The 17,118-nt window shown below is 41.4% G+C and overlaps 2 protein-coding genes across 3 annotated transcripts in view; one reads left to right on the top strand and one right to left on the bottom strand.

Annotated features, from left to right (window-relative positions):
- The first annotated feature begins 116 nt into the window (after positions 1 to 116).
- On the top strand, positions 117 to 15,480 carry pabpc1l (poly(A) binding protein, cytoplasmic 1-like). 2 transcript variants are annotated; one of them, XM_086039348.1, is made up of 16 exons: positions 117 to 282; positions 1,010 to 1,214; positions 2,065 to 2,258; positions 3,381 to 3,496; positions 4,266 to 4,405; positions 4,482 to 4,576; positions 7,544 to 7,681; positions 7,927 to 8,022; positions 8,895 to 9,158; positions 9,239 to 9,326; positions 9,414 to 9,533; positions 9,605 to 9,738; positions 10,767 to 10,875; positions 11,849 to 11,979; positions 12,097 to 12,172; positions 15,333 to 15,480. In XM_086039348.1, exons 1-15 carry the CDS (start codon positions 244 to 246, stop codon positions 12,157 to 12,159), a joined length of 1,932 nt encoding a protein of 643 aa, XP_085895474.1. In that variant the 5' UTR covers positions 117 to 243; the 3' UTR covers positions 12,160 to 12,172; positions 15,333 to 15,480. The 2 variants fall into 2 exon arrangements, with proteins under 2 accessions (XP_085895474.1, XP_085895465.1); XM_086039339.1 differs by lacking the exon at positions 15,333 to 15,480 and adding an exon at positions 12,449 to 12,612.
- The window catches only part of rbm39b (RNA binding motif protein 39b), a 7,116-nt gene continuing 3,693 nt past the window's right edge, over positions 13,696 to 17,118 (bottom strand). Inside the window, exons 7-15 of the mRNA XM_086039359.1 lie at positions 16,592 to 16,744; positions 16,381 to 16,518; positions 16,236 to 16,301; positions 15,873 to 16,077; positions 15,710 to 15,796; positions 15,556 to 15,643; positions 15,366 to 15,471; positions 14,260 to 14,338; positions 13,696 to 14,185 (exon numbers count right to left, since the gene is read on the bottom strand). Coding sequence (XP_085895485.1) covers positions 14,085 to 14,185; positions 14,260 to 14,338; positions 15,366 to 15,471; positions 15,556 to 15,643; positions 15,710 to 15,796; positions 15,873 to 16,077; positions 16,236 to 16,301; positions 16,381 to 16,518; positions 16,592 to 16,744 — 1,023 coding nt within the window. The 3' untranslated portion in view covers positions 13,696 to 14,084. The remainder of the gene's footprint in view (positions 14,186 to 14,259; positions 14,339 to 15,365; positions 15,472 to 15,555; positions 15,644 to 15,709; positions 15,797 to 15,872; positions 16,078 to 16,235; positions 16,302 to 16,380; positions 16,519 to 16,591; positions 16,745 to 17,118) is intronic.

Below are 17,118 nucleotides of genomic sequence, written 5' to 3'. Positions count from 1 at the left end.
CAAACGAAGCTTTGCAAGCTTTGGCATCGTTATGGTTTGCATGTGAACTCCACTAGAGGGCATCCTCAAAAAAAACAAATGTATCTCAAGAACTATTTTGTGTGGCGGAGTACTCGGCCATATTAGTCAAGTGACATTGAAGACGGGTGCAGGTGTTCCGCCGCAGTAATTAAACGAAAACTGCCTCCCGCTTTTGGGAACTGTAACTGTGACCCGGCGCGCTCACACTCAGAGATACGCTTAATGCCCAACCCAACCCAACTTTTTGGCTGTCTAAAAGCTGTAAGTATCCGCACGTTTTGTAATTGTATCCCTTTATTTACCACTTAAGCCACTCTAAACCACGTATATGTGAAGTGGCATTAACGCATGTATGCACATGATGTCGTATTTAGCTAGGCCGTGATATAGGCCTTGATATCTTTTGAACACCCAACTTTTTTTTTGTTTTCTTTTTTTTTAAACCCCTTTTTCTATTTTTTTAATCTTGTCGAGAAAATAAATATTCAACGCAGTTGTATAATTGCCGCATTAGCCCGCACCTAGTTTTTAACTATTGTCTCAACTTTGACTTGTTTTGCAGTATATACTATATAGCATGGTAAAAGTTGTGGTTGTCATTTAGTGTTGCCAGACAGAATGTTCTGAACAACATCAAGATGCATTTAGAGATGCTGAAGTTTTTGTTTTGCTTCCATGTTACAACAATTTCAGAATTAGTCCAGTATCAATGACAAAAGTCACCCATTAGTTTTATTTATTTATTTGTAAAAGGGAGAAAATTTCATGAGAATAGATGTCTGTCATCTCTCATATGGTATTGGAGTAAAAGAGGGGAATCAAAATCGTTACTATATTTTATTCACGACATAATTTCGCTGTCAGCAGTGTGAGACTTGCTTTCTTTTTCTTTTCCAAACTAATGGAACATGTATTTGTGTCATCAAAGCTTCGACTTGACTCTTTTGTCTATGTGGCTGTTAACAGTGCTTACTTTTTCTTGAACTAGCCGTCAACAACGATGAACAGCGGCGGACCGACCTATCCCTTGGCCTCTTTGTATGTTGGGGACCTGCATCCAGATGTTACAGAGGCCATGCTGTACCAGAAGTTTTCTCCTGCTGGGCCAATCATGTCAATCCGTGTATGTCGCGATATTATCACACGGAGATCCTTGGGATATGCCTATATAAATTTCCAGCAACCAGCGGATGGTGATGTTCCATTCTTTTTTTTCTTATTTCCTTGACAAAAAAATCTCAAGAGTTGTGAATTGATTTGACTGTTCGTGTATGCTGTGAAAATCTCATGTGAAGCTGTGACATGGGTACTTTTTTTTTTGTGTGTGGGGGTGGGGGGAGGGGGCATCTGATGTCCTGTTAAACAACATAGAAAATAGTGTCACTGATAGGACTACACTGAGTTGTGTGCGGGCAGCGATGAGATCGGTTCTCACTCGGTGACTGTCTGTGTGTGTGCCCTGCGACCAGTTCAGGGTGTAGTCTGCCTTTCGCCCATTGTTAGCTGGGATAGGCTACGGCACCTCCCCACGACCCTGTACAGGATAAGCGGTTTGGAAGATGAACACAATTTTAAGCAGCTCAAGCCTAATATAATAAGACCTTTTTAAATCACCTCATAGGTAATGATAAAAGGTCCCATCTTAAGTGCAACAGTGGTCTTTGAATCAGGCTTAGTGCGTTACTTTATGGTCGTCGTAACGTTTGAACTTGCATTCGCTGACATGGTTGTTGCTCCTTCTCACAAACTGCGTGCCACACTGGCTTTGTCTGTAAAAATCCTTCATGTAGTCTCAATGAAAGAGCATTGATTTGAAAGTGCCGTCTCTCAATGTGTCAGAAAGACATCCCAGAATGGATGTTGCATCTGAGGAAGAGCACAAACCTATGATGATCGCGAGTTGACAAGTACCTGAAAAAATAAAACTGAATTCAAACGGTTGCAAATTAAGTCAGACTTCCTCAGTTGACATATAAGTATGTCAGTATTATGAACCTAACTCTTTGCAGTCATGTAATGTCGATCAAACTTTTTATCTTTTAGCCGAGTGTGCTTTGGATACCATGAACTACGATGTTCTCAAGGGACGCCCAATCCGAATAATGTGGTCTCAACGTGACCCAGGCCTCAGGAAGTCTGGTGTGGGCAACATCTTCATCAAAAACATGGATGACACTATTGACAACAAGGCTTTGTATGATACCTTCTCAGCCTTTGGCAATATTTTGTCCTGCAAGGTGAGTGCTGGTGTTTCAACAGATTTTTCTTACACACCATGCGTTGCGTTTTGAGCTGATAAATTGATGCACTTAAAGTAGGGTTGGACGATTATAAAAAATAAAAAAAAATTGATTATTTTTGATTGATATTGAAATCCCGATGGAAAAAAAACATTATTTATTGGCTTCAAAAGTGTTTGTTCAACTACCAGTACTCAAAACTACCATCATGGCCTCATGCTCATTCATCCATCCACGTTAAACACTTTATTCTTGAATACTTTTTTTTTTTCCCTCAAGTACAAAATGACCTTGTAAATATGTGAAATTCAAGCCTCTTGGATTTTCATTCTGCTACAGCCACAAATTATCTACATTGCATCTTTGCACACCCTCAAAATTGTGAATGAGCACCTCCCTTATCTATCATATTTTATCTTCTTCCGTTCTGTTTTAATTTTCACAAGTCGTGGGACCTACAGAGTATCGTATTTCATACTATATCATGTGGAAATGTGTGGTTGTACGATTAATTTTTTGAAAAACTCAACTTTGAATATAAATATAAATAGAAAATAAATTAGTAAGGGAAACTAATGATATACTAAAATAATTGCAATAAAAACATTCCTGCCGTCTGTGCGTTAGCCTCTTGGGGGCAGCGTGCATGCAGGATCTACACAGAAGAGTAGAAGAAAGTTGCGATTGAGTTCTTTTAATATAACAATTTTTATCATAGATTGGGAATAATATTTTCCTTTGTGTATTGTCATATTACCAACATGTATGTGTTCCAACAGTGTTTGTGTGTTAGTAATCGTCGTTTGAAGAAATATCACTCCCAGAAGTCGATGCTAATTTTCCCGTTGGATTTTACATTAACTTTAGCATTAGAACTGGCAATTTTTTTTCCCTTTAAACTCTAACTGGGGTGTCATTAAACAGTTCAAAGCAATCTCAGGGAGTGCAGAGTCACGTCACACACTTGCCGCGCAAGTATCTGTACATTCAGGGTACTTTCACAACGTCGGGAACTTGTCCGTGCGCGCGCACACCATAAACAGAAGTCAAATTGGAAATCATTACATTTTGATGAATTGCCCAGCCCTAACTCAGTCTTACATGCTGTGTTTCCTGTAGGTTGTTTGTGACGAAAAAGGCTCAAAAGGCTACGGCTTTGTTCACTTTGAGACTCAGGAAGCTGCAAACCGTGCCATAAAGACCATGAACGGAATGCTGCTGAATGATAGAAAAGTGTGAGTACATTAATATCTCATATTGATTGGTTATGTTTGTAAAAACGATCCAGCAACCTGATAACATAAGGTTAGGAAAAAAGTAGTGCATATTAAGTAAACATGCATGTAAGATACAAATGACTGTACGGTACATGCCTTATTTTGCAGTATTTTTTTTCAGGGGACAAAAAATAATGTATAGTCTGACATAACCAATTTCCAATGGGAACAAAACGTCAGACAAAAACATAAAATAGGAATATACAAATTCCAAAATTGCCCAACTTCTGCCATAGATTTTAAAGAGGAAGTCAACCCAAGTATTTCCTTTACAAGAATATGTTCTATGCAGACCCACTAGTCGAAACATGGCATTTTGATTAATACTGCGTTTTTGGAGTATGAGTTATGCAGGAAAATCCACCCATTTTTAGTCGTGTCAGGGGCTGCCTTTTTGTCACGTCTGTCGATTTGAAAATGACATCACAGTTGCTCAGGGCTGAGATGATGAACAATCATGGCTCGGCTTCAGAAATGAGGTGAGCCGTGATAGGTCATTATCTGAGCCTTGAGCAACATAGCTCGCTAGTGCCCACATTTTCTTTCTGGGAAATAGAAAGAAATGGACATAGACATCCTCTATGAAATGATCTTCTATGCGTTTGGATTTGTCATATAAAATGTTGAAGGAATAAGCACACTTTCTCAAAAGGGGCTTCTTTCAACCCTTATGACAAATGACTTTCTTTCTCCCCCGAGGTCATTTTGAGTGTGCTGATGTCTGCAGTTTCGTCGGCCACTTCAAGTCGCGCAAGGACCGAGAGCAGGAGTTTGGCACCAAAGCTATGAAATTCACCAATGTCTACATTAAAAACTTTGGAGAAGACTACTCTGATGACAATCTAAAAGATGTCTTTTCTGCATTTGGTAAGAGTCAGCTTTTTGCATGAACTAAATGACCTAAATTTTGAGATATGGAATGATTGTGTTTGCCTTCTGTCAGGGAAGACGCTCAGTGTACGCGTGATGAAGGATGAGCGCGGTTGTTCGCGTGGATTTGGCTTTGTCAACTACGCTAACCATGAGGATGCGCAAAAGGTAGTGTGTCAAGTGTCTGTGGCGAGTTCATGTCCACAGTTACACTTTCTCAGCGGCTTTTGTGGTTGGATTTTAATTGTGCTAGGATGTCCATGGTCAAATAAAGAGGGAATAACACAACTCAGCAGAAATGATGAGACTGAAATTAAAAAAAAAAAAACAGTGGCCACTTTTCATTGCGAGTGTTTCAAGTAGTGTTGTTCCGATACCACTTTTTGGCCAATGCCGATACTGTACTGATACTTCGCCGTTTGAAAAAAATTCTTATTGTAATTCTAAAGAATACATATTTAAATCATCACTTGCAAAGTATCTGATGTAACATAGAGACACAAAATACATATGTTTAATAAACAGACTATTTTGCGTGCTTGTGAGAGTGAGACATGGGTTACATACTGTATTCACATGAATTTGTAATGAAGCAAGGTGCAGCATTTGTACTTCTAAAATATATTCAGTGATTCTAACCGACCCCCAAATGCGTGACGTCACATTTGTATGCTGCCAAAGGGGCAGGCGGTCGAGTGAGTGAGGTAACAGAAGTCCGTTATGTATTTCTAAAAATGGTTAACACCTGTGCTGTTTATGGTTGCTCTAATCGGTCAGCTGGAGATTTTATTTTGTGATACCGGCAGTGATTCAAATTAACCGGAGGCAAAAACGACGTTGTTTGAAAGCAGACGCGCACAATGTCTGTCAAATCTTCAACGTGACCACTTAACACCATCACAACATACAAGGTTATGATCTGATGACTCTATATCCGTTATTGTTTTCTTTTTACTTTTCATTCAAGATTTAGTGCGCACTGCTGTTCAACATTAATCTGTTAATTATGTTGGTAGACAAATTTCATATACGTTGATGGAACATTATAGAACATTTTGCTGAGTGATGTGTTGTAAACAAACTCGTGTCTTTGTTAGCAGTTAGCAAGCTAGGGCGAGCTCGAAAAGCTTCGACGGGTCATAAAGACGAGTTTATCTGGACACAAACCATTTCATGAAAGATGTTTTACACCATTAAACTAGTGATCGATGTACTGTGTCAAACAAAAGCAACATACTTTGCTACTAAGATCCGGCCGACATGCCCCCAAAGTAATTGCAGGCTCTTGATAGCATCAAAGTCCCCCAAAGCAACTACCTCCAATGTGACGATTTATGTCCTTATAGCGACCTTTTTCACCAAACTAGACGTAAGTAGACCGATGACCAACAACGCTAATAACGTATAAGGCTTCTCGTATTTTCCTTCCGCGTGCGGCTGTCAAATATGCGCGCTGCATTCAAATAATGATACCAGTGTCGATAACCTGCATCTAAGTTTTATTTGTTAGTACCACTCGATCCGATACCAGTATCCGTATCGGAACAACACTAGTTTCAAGTTAAGAATTTTTCCAGATACAAACCGACACTTGTTCATTTGTAAGTGTGCGTGCGTGAATGTGTGCCGAGCAAAAATTGGATTTGAGTTAGCTTGAGCCACTCCGCCACTAGACGGACTACACGTTTGGCCGCCATCAGTTGTACAAGTGAAAGCACAGGAAACTGTAGTTTTGTGCTTGCGTTTTCTGTTTTCTAACCATGGGTTTTAAGAAAGGGAGTGCTGAGAACTAGCGGATATTAGCTCTTGTTTTGAAGCTTAAATCATAGAAACGCGGGAGGAGCTAATGGAGGTCGGCTAATGAATGGGAGGAGCTAATGGAGGGGAGGAGCTAATGGAGGTCGGCTGCTCTTGCATTAGTGTTGCAACTGTAGCAAATATTTAGGGTTGTTTTTATTTAGATCAATTAATCTGGAGAAATATTTAGTTTGTATCAGCAAGCTATCGCACCAAGCCTGACGTAAGACCTCAAGTTTAGTCGTACGCGGACTGCGCTCAAGCTTCCTAAATGGTTAAGAGCACGGAGTAAGCCTCTTAGGACAAATTTGAAGTCTTAATGGTCCTATGGAGTCGAGTGTATTTCACAGAGCAGCATTGAGATCATTTGTGAGGTTCTCAATCGAACCACTATAAGAAGGAAAGGATGCGGTTGCCAGAAGCAGTAGTTCAGAGAGCGCAGTGGTGGTTGAAGAACGAATATTGCGGCTGCTGTAGTGTTGATGATGGCCATGAGCCAGGACTTCAAATTTTATAAATGGGGAAAGGTGATGAGAGCAATTTGAGCATGCTCACGGAATGAATTAAACTCTTAAGTAGGGGTTGGCGATATGACGATATTAGATCGTTAAAGAGACTCTGTTCGGACGTCAGACGGCAACACGACAAACCTGTTGCGGACACAGAGACGGCACCCGAAAAACGACACCGACAGCCAAAGCAAACGGAGATCAGACACATGGTAGCCAGAGGCAGCCGCTAGTTCCAAGCTAACACGACCCTCGGCAACACAGTCATTTAACAAGGGCACTCCATATAAAAAAACAAGCAAGCGGTGTAAAGAAGTAACTGAGGCAGTGACTTATTACCTTGCTGAAGACTTGATTCCCATTAAAACAGTGAAAACGGGGTGTTTAAAAGACTCTTCAAAGTACGAGACCCGCGTTACGAGCTGTGTTTTTATGTTTACGTTATGTTACCTTTTATGTTTACATTCACTGCACATTTTGATAAAAATTGTCACCATTCACATTAAAACCTGTTCAGAAAGCTTAGTCATTTTTTTTCTTTTAGAATTTTATATACATTTTAAATATGTTTAACATGAGGAAAATGGTCAAAAATGCAAATAGCCCCCCCCCCAAAAAAACGGTGTAAAAAAAGACTCATGATAAAATCCTGATCGTGATTTTATTTTGAAAAAATCGTGAAAAATCTTAAGTCATGGTAACACTGTGCAAGAACTAATTTGGAAATGACAACTAGATGACACAAGATGGAGAAAGTGAAGTGGCGGAGTGTGATCTAACCAATGTCATGGTGGGTTTCACCTTCTTGTCTCCTTTTTGTTTTCACCAGGCAGTTGATGAGATGAATGGTAAGGAGCTGAACGGGAAGTTCCTCTATGTCGGACGGGCTCAGAAGCGGCTGGAGCGTCAGGGAGAGCTGAAGCGCAGGTTCGACCAGATCAAACAGGACCGCATTCAGCGCTATCAGGTACGGCTCATGACAAGGTCAAGTATTGTAAATGATTTCAACCATTTTGTTAATTCAGACGTTAGGCGCTTCTGTATCTGTACAGTTGTTGACGTAATATAAAGTAATTTGCCTTTTACTGAAGGGGGGGGGGGGGAATGAATTGAAAAATGTATGATTTTTGCAGTTACTGTATGTTGCCTAGCCTTATGCTACACACATTTGCCTTTAGAATAGGGGCACAAATCTTCACTTTCTGCTTTCAGGGCGTCAATCTGTATGTGAAGAACTTGGATGACAGCATAGATGACGAGAGACTCCGGAAGGAGTTCTCTCCTTATGGCACCATAACAAGTGCAAAGGTATGTGCTGAGATGAGACGTTTGAAATCACATGAAATGGTGCCTTGACTTGCGAGTTTTTAATTTGTTCGGTGACCTCGCTCGTTACCAGAAGCACTTGTCTCCCAAACCGTCTTTCCCCGTTGAATAAATTGTAAAGCAGTCAGTCCGTTCCAGCGCCCCCAAAAAAGACCCCAAAATGTTGACACTTTCAAAATACCACGCTAGAGTTTTATACATTACAAAAACAAACACTAATAACTTATTAGAATCTAAAGAGTTAGTTCTTAATTCATGATAATACTAATGTTGCTGTACTGCTCATTCTGCTGTGTGTTCTTTGGCCACTAGGGAGCAGTAGAATACAAGGTAAAGAACATACCCTGTAAAAGTATTGGGACGGCAGGGTCAATTCCTTTTGTTTTTGTTGTAGGCTGAAGACATTTGGGGTATTGCAAAAACTGCATCAAGCCTGTGACCCATCAACTTCAGCAGACTTTTTGCTTTCTGCATTTGAAATGCTTTTCCAAGCCTTTACTGCAGTCTCACTCAGTTCTTGTTTGTTTCTGGGGCTTTCTCCCGTCAGTCTACTCTTCAGAAGGCGCAACGCATGCTCTATTGGGTTAAGATCTTGCGACTTTCTTGGCCACTCGAAGACCTTCCACTTTTCCCTCCTGATGTGTTTTGGGTCATTAGCTTGCCATGAAGCTTCTCCCGATTTAGTTTGGACGCACATTTCTGTAAATTGCCAGACAAATTGTTTTTGTAGACTTCCGGATTCACTCTGCTGCTAGCGTCGTGAGTTCAAGCGCTGCTGTGCCGCCTGCGAATATAAAGTCGCAGGTTGTGGAGGTTCTTCGTGTTGATGGAGCTTGACCTCTCTCCTGCTGCAGGTCATGACCGATGGATCCCAAAGCAAAGGCTTTGGATTCGTCTGCTTTTCTTCACCTGAGGAGGCAACAAAAGCAGTAACTGAGATGAACGGAAGAATTATTGCTACTAAGCCCCTGTATGTGGCACTGGCCCAGCGAAGGGAGGAGCGTAAAGCGATTCTCACCAACAAGTACATGCAGAGACTGGCCACCCTGAAGAGCATGAACAATCCCATCATTGACTCGTACCATCAGACTAGCTACTACATGACTGTGCCGCCGCAGGTAGGCTGATTTTTATTTACCAATTCACTTTATTCGTACATTTCTTGTCATTTCATTTGAACCGAGCATTTACCTTGCAGGCTTCCACGCGCGCCTTCTATGAGCACAATGCTGTCGGCAACATGAGATCAGTGCCTCGCTGGACAGGACAGCCGCCAAGAGTTCACGGTGAAGTGATAGCTCGTGAGCATGTGGATGTGTTGAAGCAGCAAAGGTGCACCTAAGACACAAATGGTGCTTCCTGCATGTTTTCAGGTCCGTACTCATCCCAATATGTCGGCGGCTCCGCCCCTCGCCAGAGCTCCACTCCCATCGCCACAGTGAGACAAGCTTCCACTCAGGCTCCTCGAATCAGCAGTTCCACACAAAAGACAAGTCAGTCCCAGCGTCCGCTGCCACGCCGGCACATGGCTGGCACAGTTTTAAACACACCTTTCTTTAATTAGGCAATATCGGAACCCAGACTGCATGTGGGCGAACCGACATGTCCGGTGTGTCAAGGAGCGGTCTATTTAAGTACTCGTCGGCAGTGCGGAACGCTCAGCAGGCCATTTCTGTGCCAGCTATAACCAGACTACAGGTACTGGACCAGGTTCTGCTGAGTTCCGAGCCCTGAAACTTCAGTACAGTGGTACCTTGACTTTTCTTTAGTTTTTATTTTTTTAATATTTTGGGTAGGGGCGGGGGAGCAAATTAAAATTAAGTAGAAGGAACCACTGTACTTAAAGTAAAGGGGAAGTCAAACCAAAAATTTTTTTTTCCCGGTATGTTCAATGCAGACCAGGGGCGGAGCCAGAATGTAGCTAATGGTTGGGCCTGGAAAAATGAGGGTGGGCCTGAATATTTCTCACACTTAGCACAATCCTCCTGTCCCGACACATCGTATATTCAAATGAAATGGTAAACCGAATAATATGAAGTTCAGATCTTCCTTAGACAACCACAATTATGCCATTCGTAATACTCAATAAAATAAAAAAAACACAAATAATTTCATAATGTACTTAAAATGTAAAAGTCTATATGTCTGCATGAATCTCATTGGGTTGGCAGTCTGTCAATCTGGGTGGGCCTGTCCCACCTATGGCTCTGCCCCTGATGCAGGCCCCCCAGTTGAAATAGGACATTCTGATTAATATTGCATTTATAGAATATAGCAAAATCCAGTTAAAGGGGAGGTCAACCCAAACATATTTTTTTCAAGAATATGTTCTATGCAACCTCACTAGTCGAAACAATTAAGGGATTCTAATAAATATTGCGTTTGTGGAATAAAGAGTTATTAATCCACCCGTTTTTTGCCATCTTGTCGGCCATTTTGTCACTTCTGTCGACTGAAAACGACATCGAAGTTGCTCAGGGATCAGGTAACGACCAATCACAGCCCACCTGTTGTCTGAAGCTGAGCCATGATTGGTTCAACTGAAATGACAAAAAACATGTCGATTTTGCGGCTTATCTCATATTCAACAAACGCAACATTGATCAGAATGCCTCGTTTCAACTAGTAAGCCTGCATAGAACATATTCTTGAAAAAAATATGTTTGGGTTGAAAAGTGCCATTCTGTCTCAGTTGCTTGCCTGTTAAGATGTACGCTTTTTCTTAGGTTGTCCCTTCCCCTGCCATGTGCACGCCCGTGCATGCACAAGGAATGGAGCCACTAACTGCCTCAATGTTGGCTGCGGCGCCACTTGTGGACCAGAAGCAACTTTTTGGTATGGAACTAGCAAGCAGCAGTATGTGAACAAGTTTTCCAAAAGACTTTGAAGTTGTTTCTTGGCATTCCCAGTTGAATCTTACTGTCAAACGCAAAAATAAAACAAACAATGACATGTTGTGTATTTATACAACCGCATAGCTTTGCTTTAAACTCTGCTTAGTTAAATGCAAACAAACGTTGCAAATGCCATAGACAGGCTAAAACCCGTTAGGCAATGAACAATTGAGCAAACGGTGGAGAAACACATGTAGACCAACATTAATACCATAAGGTTAGGTTCACATCGCAGGCAAATGCGACCCCAGATCAGATTTTTTTTTTTGCCCATATGTGACCTGTATCTGATTTTTAATTCAACTTTTTTTTTTTTTTTGCCAGTCCGAACGGCTCAGTTCCGAATTTTTAAAATGCAACCTGGGCCACTTTCATATGTGGTCCTAGATCGGATACTTACCGGACTTTTTGCTATGTGATCGCAGTCTGAACTGCCAGGTCGCGTATATCCGATAGTGGTTAAAATAGCCTGAAAACAAATACATTGCCGCCTTTGCACGCAACTTAAGTCTTAGAAATATTGAAATAGAAATATTGCAACAAATTGTATTGTTCTGCAGAAGCTGTGTGGTGTGATTATCACCTGTATTTAACATTTGCATGTTACCTGTAGATGCATTTAAGTCTTTGTGTTAAAATCCATCGCTTTAATACCTGGTTGCAGAAGGACTCTCGAGAGCCATGTCTCGGTTGCATATTAATATCCGCTTCATACACGGTGAGATTGTGAAAATGACGCAGGACAGGCGTTTGCTCGGACGGATATAGGTTAGCGTGTTGGTATGTCCTTCGACAAACATTCCTGCTTCTCACAATCATTTCCACCCCCCCAGTCTAAGTGGTCTGTTGTCGGAATGACCGGATTGAAGAAATGCTGCTTTCCATCATATTGCTTTGTGTGTGCTGTGCCTCAGGTGAGCGCCTGTACCCTTTGATCCATGCCCTTCACCCAAGCCTGGCTGGCAAAATCACTGGAATGCTGCTGGAGATTGATAACTCAGAGCTGCTACACATGCTGGAGTCACCAGAGTCCCTCCATTGCAAGGCAAAAACTGACACTTTTCAGGGCTGCCAAAATGATAAAACATTCAAATAATTATTGTCAAAACAAAAAAAAAACATTCAAATAATTATTTTCTTGGTTCTCTTGTGGTGGTATCAGGTGGACGAGGCCATTGCTGTCTTACAAGCCCACCAGGCCAAGGTCTGCTCCCCCAAAAAGTGAGGATCCCTTGAAGGTCAGCCATGTTAATTCTAAGTCCTTCTCTTCTGTGGATGACTGCTACTATGTTTGCAGATTTTTTTTTTTTTTTTTACTTTAATGTTCATTTATGATGTATTGAGTTGCAAATCGTTAGTCGACTAATTCTGAAAAGCTGCCACAAGGTGGGTGGACTTCAAATGAATGGTGGAAATTTGGTGTGCTTCAATACAAAATTTACTAAATTCAGTGTGATGTCTGTTCACTCATTTGGACATTTACGTAAATCGTAACTATGTAGTTTTCTTTACAGGTGGTGACAACGTTCTCGATGAGGAGTAAAATTGATTTAAAAAAAATTGGAAGAAAAACAAATGTTGGCTGTAACTGAGAAAAGGAGTTGAAGCTGTTTTGTTCTTTTTGTTACGTCTTTTGTTATAATATAAAGTTCACCATATAGGCATTAAACCTGTCTTGAGTCATTTCAACAAGTTACAGCAGCTCCGTGGCCATAAGTAAACATACATTTATACACCGAACATCATGTAGCGGTATGGTTGGGATACTAGTACGACTCAACAATACCACTAGTACTTTTGATCCATAACATTTTTATTAAACCAATAACTGATCATTTTAAAAGGCAGAAAAGTCACTGCCATAGAGAACTTAAGTTCAAAATAACTCACTGATTTAGGATTCATTTTTTAATAAATGCAAAATAAGACAACTCAAAGATTTAGTCTGTAAAAAAAACAATACAGGTTCAACTGTTAAGCGTGACATTAAGTTGGAAAACTGCACAGTAATATTTTCTTAAAAGGTTTAAAGAATACAATACATGCTCAATATTAAATAATTGAAAATGTATTATGACTATACAAGGCCAGTGCTGGTTCTAGCAGGGCTACCACCCGGATAGATCCTGCGTTAGACCTGTAAGGGTTTGGACAGTGGCGGAGGCCTCCTTTGATTGCAGGATTCAACAAATACTGATACTATTCACCAAGGAAAGCATTCTACCGCCTGCCACACTTTAAATCTTATTTTCCTACTGAAGGCCTAATAACTAAGTCTGTGGTCTGATCTCAATCTGCATGCACCAAGAACCACAAGCTCAGGCTTAGTGGAAGAGTGGCAAAGCATCTTCAGGAAGAAAATGCCTAGAATTTTGATTCGCATTGGGCTCCGGTTACAGAATGATGGTTTTATTTAAAATAGTGTCAATTTGTCCAAATAGTTTTTGAGAGTGGAAAATGGACGTGGTGAATTTAAAATGACTAAATCTGGAATGGTATAAAAGCCAATACAAATTACACCAGTCTACACTCATGTTTTGTTTAAAATGTGTATTAAAACTAAATCATGGAATGACTGCAGTCGGACATATCTGCCACGCTACTTCTAATATTCTTAACTTGTTTGAAATGTGACCCCAATATTTCACTCTGACACAAAATGTGGATGTTAATGATAAAAAGATATGTTCCAGCTGTAAACTGATGCTGCCCCGTGACCTTCAATTGAAAGCTTGATCTTGAACAGAACACATCAAGCAACTGAGTTTTCAAATCATTTATTGGGAGCCTTCATACTAAAAATGAATTTCTGTAAAAAGTTACAAAGCATTGTAGACATGGATATAGTTTTGGTATTTAAGACTCAATATTCCAATACATTTGTAATCCTGCTATTTATTTCCACTATACCAGTACTCAAGGAAACAAGCAGATGAGACGGGTATTTCAAAACAACAGATCTGCAGATTTCTTCAGTGGTACTCGACAGCACAAAGCCACAAAGTTGAAAGTAAACTCAAAACGGCTTTTTTCTTTGAAGGGCGTACGTACATATGAACTTGAGCCAACCAACTTCAATGAGGCCTTTTCAAAGACATTGTAATCAATGCAAAGAAACATATTTACACTGACGATCTGATGCTTGCCTCACTATCGACGGGTTGGCGTTAGAAGCTGCTTCGCTGTTACTGAATCCGGGAAAAGGTTGTGGTAGGTTGGTAAGGGCACGTAGGCCGCCTTGATCATTTTCCCTACAGGGCAAACAGGAAAAGATGTGTTCATCTGCAATAACGACATTTGAATGCTAAAGTGCTGCTGCACATACCTGCAAACCAGCGTCCATGAAGCGCATTTACAGATGCCATTGCTGCTGGTATGGAGGGACACTTCACATACACGTTACCCTGCACCAAAAAACAAACTCATGATGGTTCATTTAAGTGACACTTAAATGACAGAATATTAAACACTGAAATAAGGATCTTGTCTCAATTTAGTCACAAGTGAACTTGGTGTGAAATCTGGACTTGTTAAATTGAAAACAAAGCTGATGTTTGCAGGGAAGCTTGAATTATTCAGCTGTATGAATGGCATTTAGTTTATCAGCCTGTCACTGTACACCGCTGCCTAAGATATATTTCCGAGCAAATGCCCCAAACCAGTCTGTCATAGTAGCCAGTATGATTTTTTTAGGATGTATTTGACCACTTATCCGATCAGATTAAAGTAGATTTTGCATTACTATATACACTACATACACTATGAAAAGAGAGGAGGCTGGAGGCAGTATTCTGGCTTTCAAAGGCAGGGCAGTGCCTGGCCTGGCAAGTGACGTGCAGTAGTAGTCAAGCTATTGTTGGCAAGAGTGCATGCTGAGCTTCGATTGCCATATTGATGATGATGATTATTACGAGTTTCTTTTGGTACTGTTTGTTCATTAAAGCGACTGAAAGTGCACATGCAGCTTTCCCTCTTAAACCACTTGTGGAGCATGACAAGAAGTTCAAAGTAGCAGCGGTAGGCAACGGGGTATTAGCCAACACTGATGCGCTACCTCGTGTTGGCGATTAGACATGCAGTTAGTTGATGCTGTCAGTTCTGCTTTGCAGTAAGACACATTGCACTTCATCCGGTGTAAAATGATCCCTAATTTAGGGCACTGCTTCAGACTTTACTCCTGTCTCGTCGCCGTTATGTCTACATGCGTGGTGTGTGACTGAAGTACATAACCTGTGTATCCACCTTTTTGTGACATATTTCCTGTGAGATTTCTTTCTAATATAAAACGTATGTCTTGGTTCATTGAAGGTTGGGGAACACTGTGCTAACCCATTAATCCCCCCCCCCCCTTGGGTTAGGGTAGAAACAATGTATTTATTCTAATTCGATCTCTTGCAGTGGTTCCCCAAATGAGAAACGAGAGATTCTCACCTGAGCAGAGTTCTTGTCAACATAAATGTGAACGACTCCTCCATGCTTGTTACACTCCTCGATGACATCATCTTGGATCTCAATGGCCCAGCTGGGATCGTTTTCCCTAAGAAGAAACCCCCCCAAAAAAAACAGTAAGGTGAGCAGTAGGTCATCCTGTAGAAATTTAGAAACATTTTGAAAGTCTTACGCTTGTGGGTTGAACAGGTTGGATAACTGAAGGCAGTGAGTGGCCAGTGGCTGAGATGGAAGGTTCAAAGCTTGGCTCGGTGCGGGAGCTGCAACAGCTTGACATTGAGCAAACAATCATGTGACGGAACCGACCAAAGCGGTCGCTAACTTACTCGCTGGGGTGGCCATGTTTCCATAAGATGCTGAGCCAGTCATCTGTAGCGCCTGCTGAGCAGCTGGGGGAATCTTTAGACCAGTTCCTGCAGGACCAAACCCATTGGGGCAATGTAAGGAGCCAAATAAATGAAGGTGACATCCAAATGTAGCATTGCAAACCTTCAGCCAGACGCGCCATGAGCTGCAGTCGGCCAGTGGTGCCGAGATCGATGCCGGTCCGCTCCAGCTCGTCGTTGTCCAGGAACGAGCTCGCCGTGGATGCGTCCGAGCGCTCTGTGACGTGGCCCACCTTCATTGGCCGGCCGGCCAGCTCGAAGCCATTCAGTTGCTCCAGGGCCTTTTTTGCACACTCGGCATCTGCAAACTTGGAAAGCAAGGCAGATAACGATCGTATTCTTGAACACATTCGTGTTTGTGAAATGTGCCCGATCACACTAGTGAAGACTGTAAATAGACATGTTAGAGATATTGGACCGTAGGAACACACAGAAAACTGAAACACGTTACAGGTAATTCACTTACTGATATGAAGCCATATCCTTTGGAGCGTCCAGTTTCACTGTCCATCATGAGTTGAATTCCTTCGATCTGCACCAAGACAACAGATGTTAATCATTCATGTGCACAAGCACGAAGCTCTCCCCAAGATGAGGAAGTCCATTCTGACCCTTCCAAAGGGCTCAAATATCCCTCGCAGCATTTCCTCAGTGATGTTGAAGTGCAGCGAGCCCACGTAGAGTCGCATGGGCCCCGCGCTGCCTTTCTGAAGATTACTGGCGGCCGCGGCGGCTCGATTTTTCTCGGCCTGTGAGCGTGCATGTGAAACATTAGTCATGGCTGTGAAACATTTGGAAGCCGCAAAAGGCGTGCTCACCCACCTGAGATGCCTGGACAATGATGGGCACTCCCAAAAGCCGCTGGCCCGTCAGTCCGATGGCCAGGGGCACAGACGACGACTCCACAAACTCAATGTAGGCAATCCCCTTCGATCGCCGCGAATTCCGGTCCGATATCATTCTCACATCTCGCACCTGCGTGACGAAAACATTCCAGACATCAATTTTTATACTAGCTAATCTACTACAGAACCAAAGAACCGGAAATTTAACCATGTTTCATTTTGGTGTACATCAGTCAGGAGTAGCCTATAAGCTTTAAGGTTTAATTGAGGTATACCAAAAAAAAAAAAAAAAAAAAAAAAAATTTAAAAAATAAAAATCACAGTAGATCTTTTTTTTTTTTTTTAAATCAATTAAGATTTGCTAATACACCATTGAACGATTTCAGAAACAGTTTAAACCGAAATTTATACTAATTTGAAATTCCCCCCACCGATGCTTTAACACGAAAATACAGTTTGCTGCTATAAATGTGAATTTAGAAATGTATTTTTTGTCCAAAAAAA

Source organism: Filicampus tigris, chromosome 1 (genome assembly GCF_054856515.1).
Source record: "Filicampus tigris isolate MCC_2025a chromosome 1, RoL_Ftig_1.0, whole genome shotgun sequence".
NCBI lineage: Eukaryota > Metazoa > Chordata > Actinopteri > Syngnathiformes > Syngnathidae > Filicampus > Filicampus tigris.
Note: the sequence above shows the minus strand (reverse complement) of the source record. Positions and strands in the feature narration are given on the sequence as shown.

Excerpts from the sequence above, each read along its gene's own strand:
- pabpc1l (XM_086039348.1), top strand. The coding sequence starts at position 244 with ATGCCCAACCCAACCCAACTTTTTGGCTGTCTAAAAGCT. Across the intron at positions 9,159-9,238 it reads ACATGACTGTGCCGCCGCAG|GCTTCCACGCGCGCCTTCTA; the intron begins GTAGGCTGATTT and ends TTTACCTTGCAG. Across the intron at positions 9,327-9,413 it reads ACAGCCGCCAAGAGTTCACG|GTCCGTACTCATCCCAATAT; the intron begins GTGAAGTGATAG and ends GCATGTTTTCAG.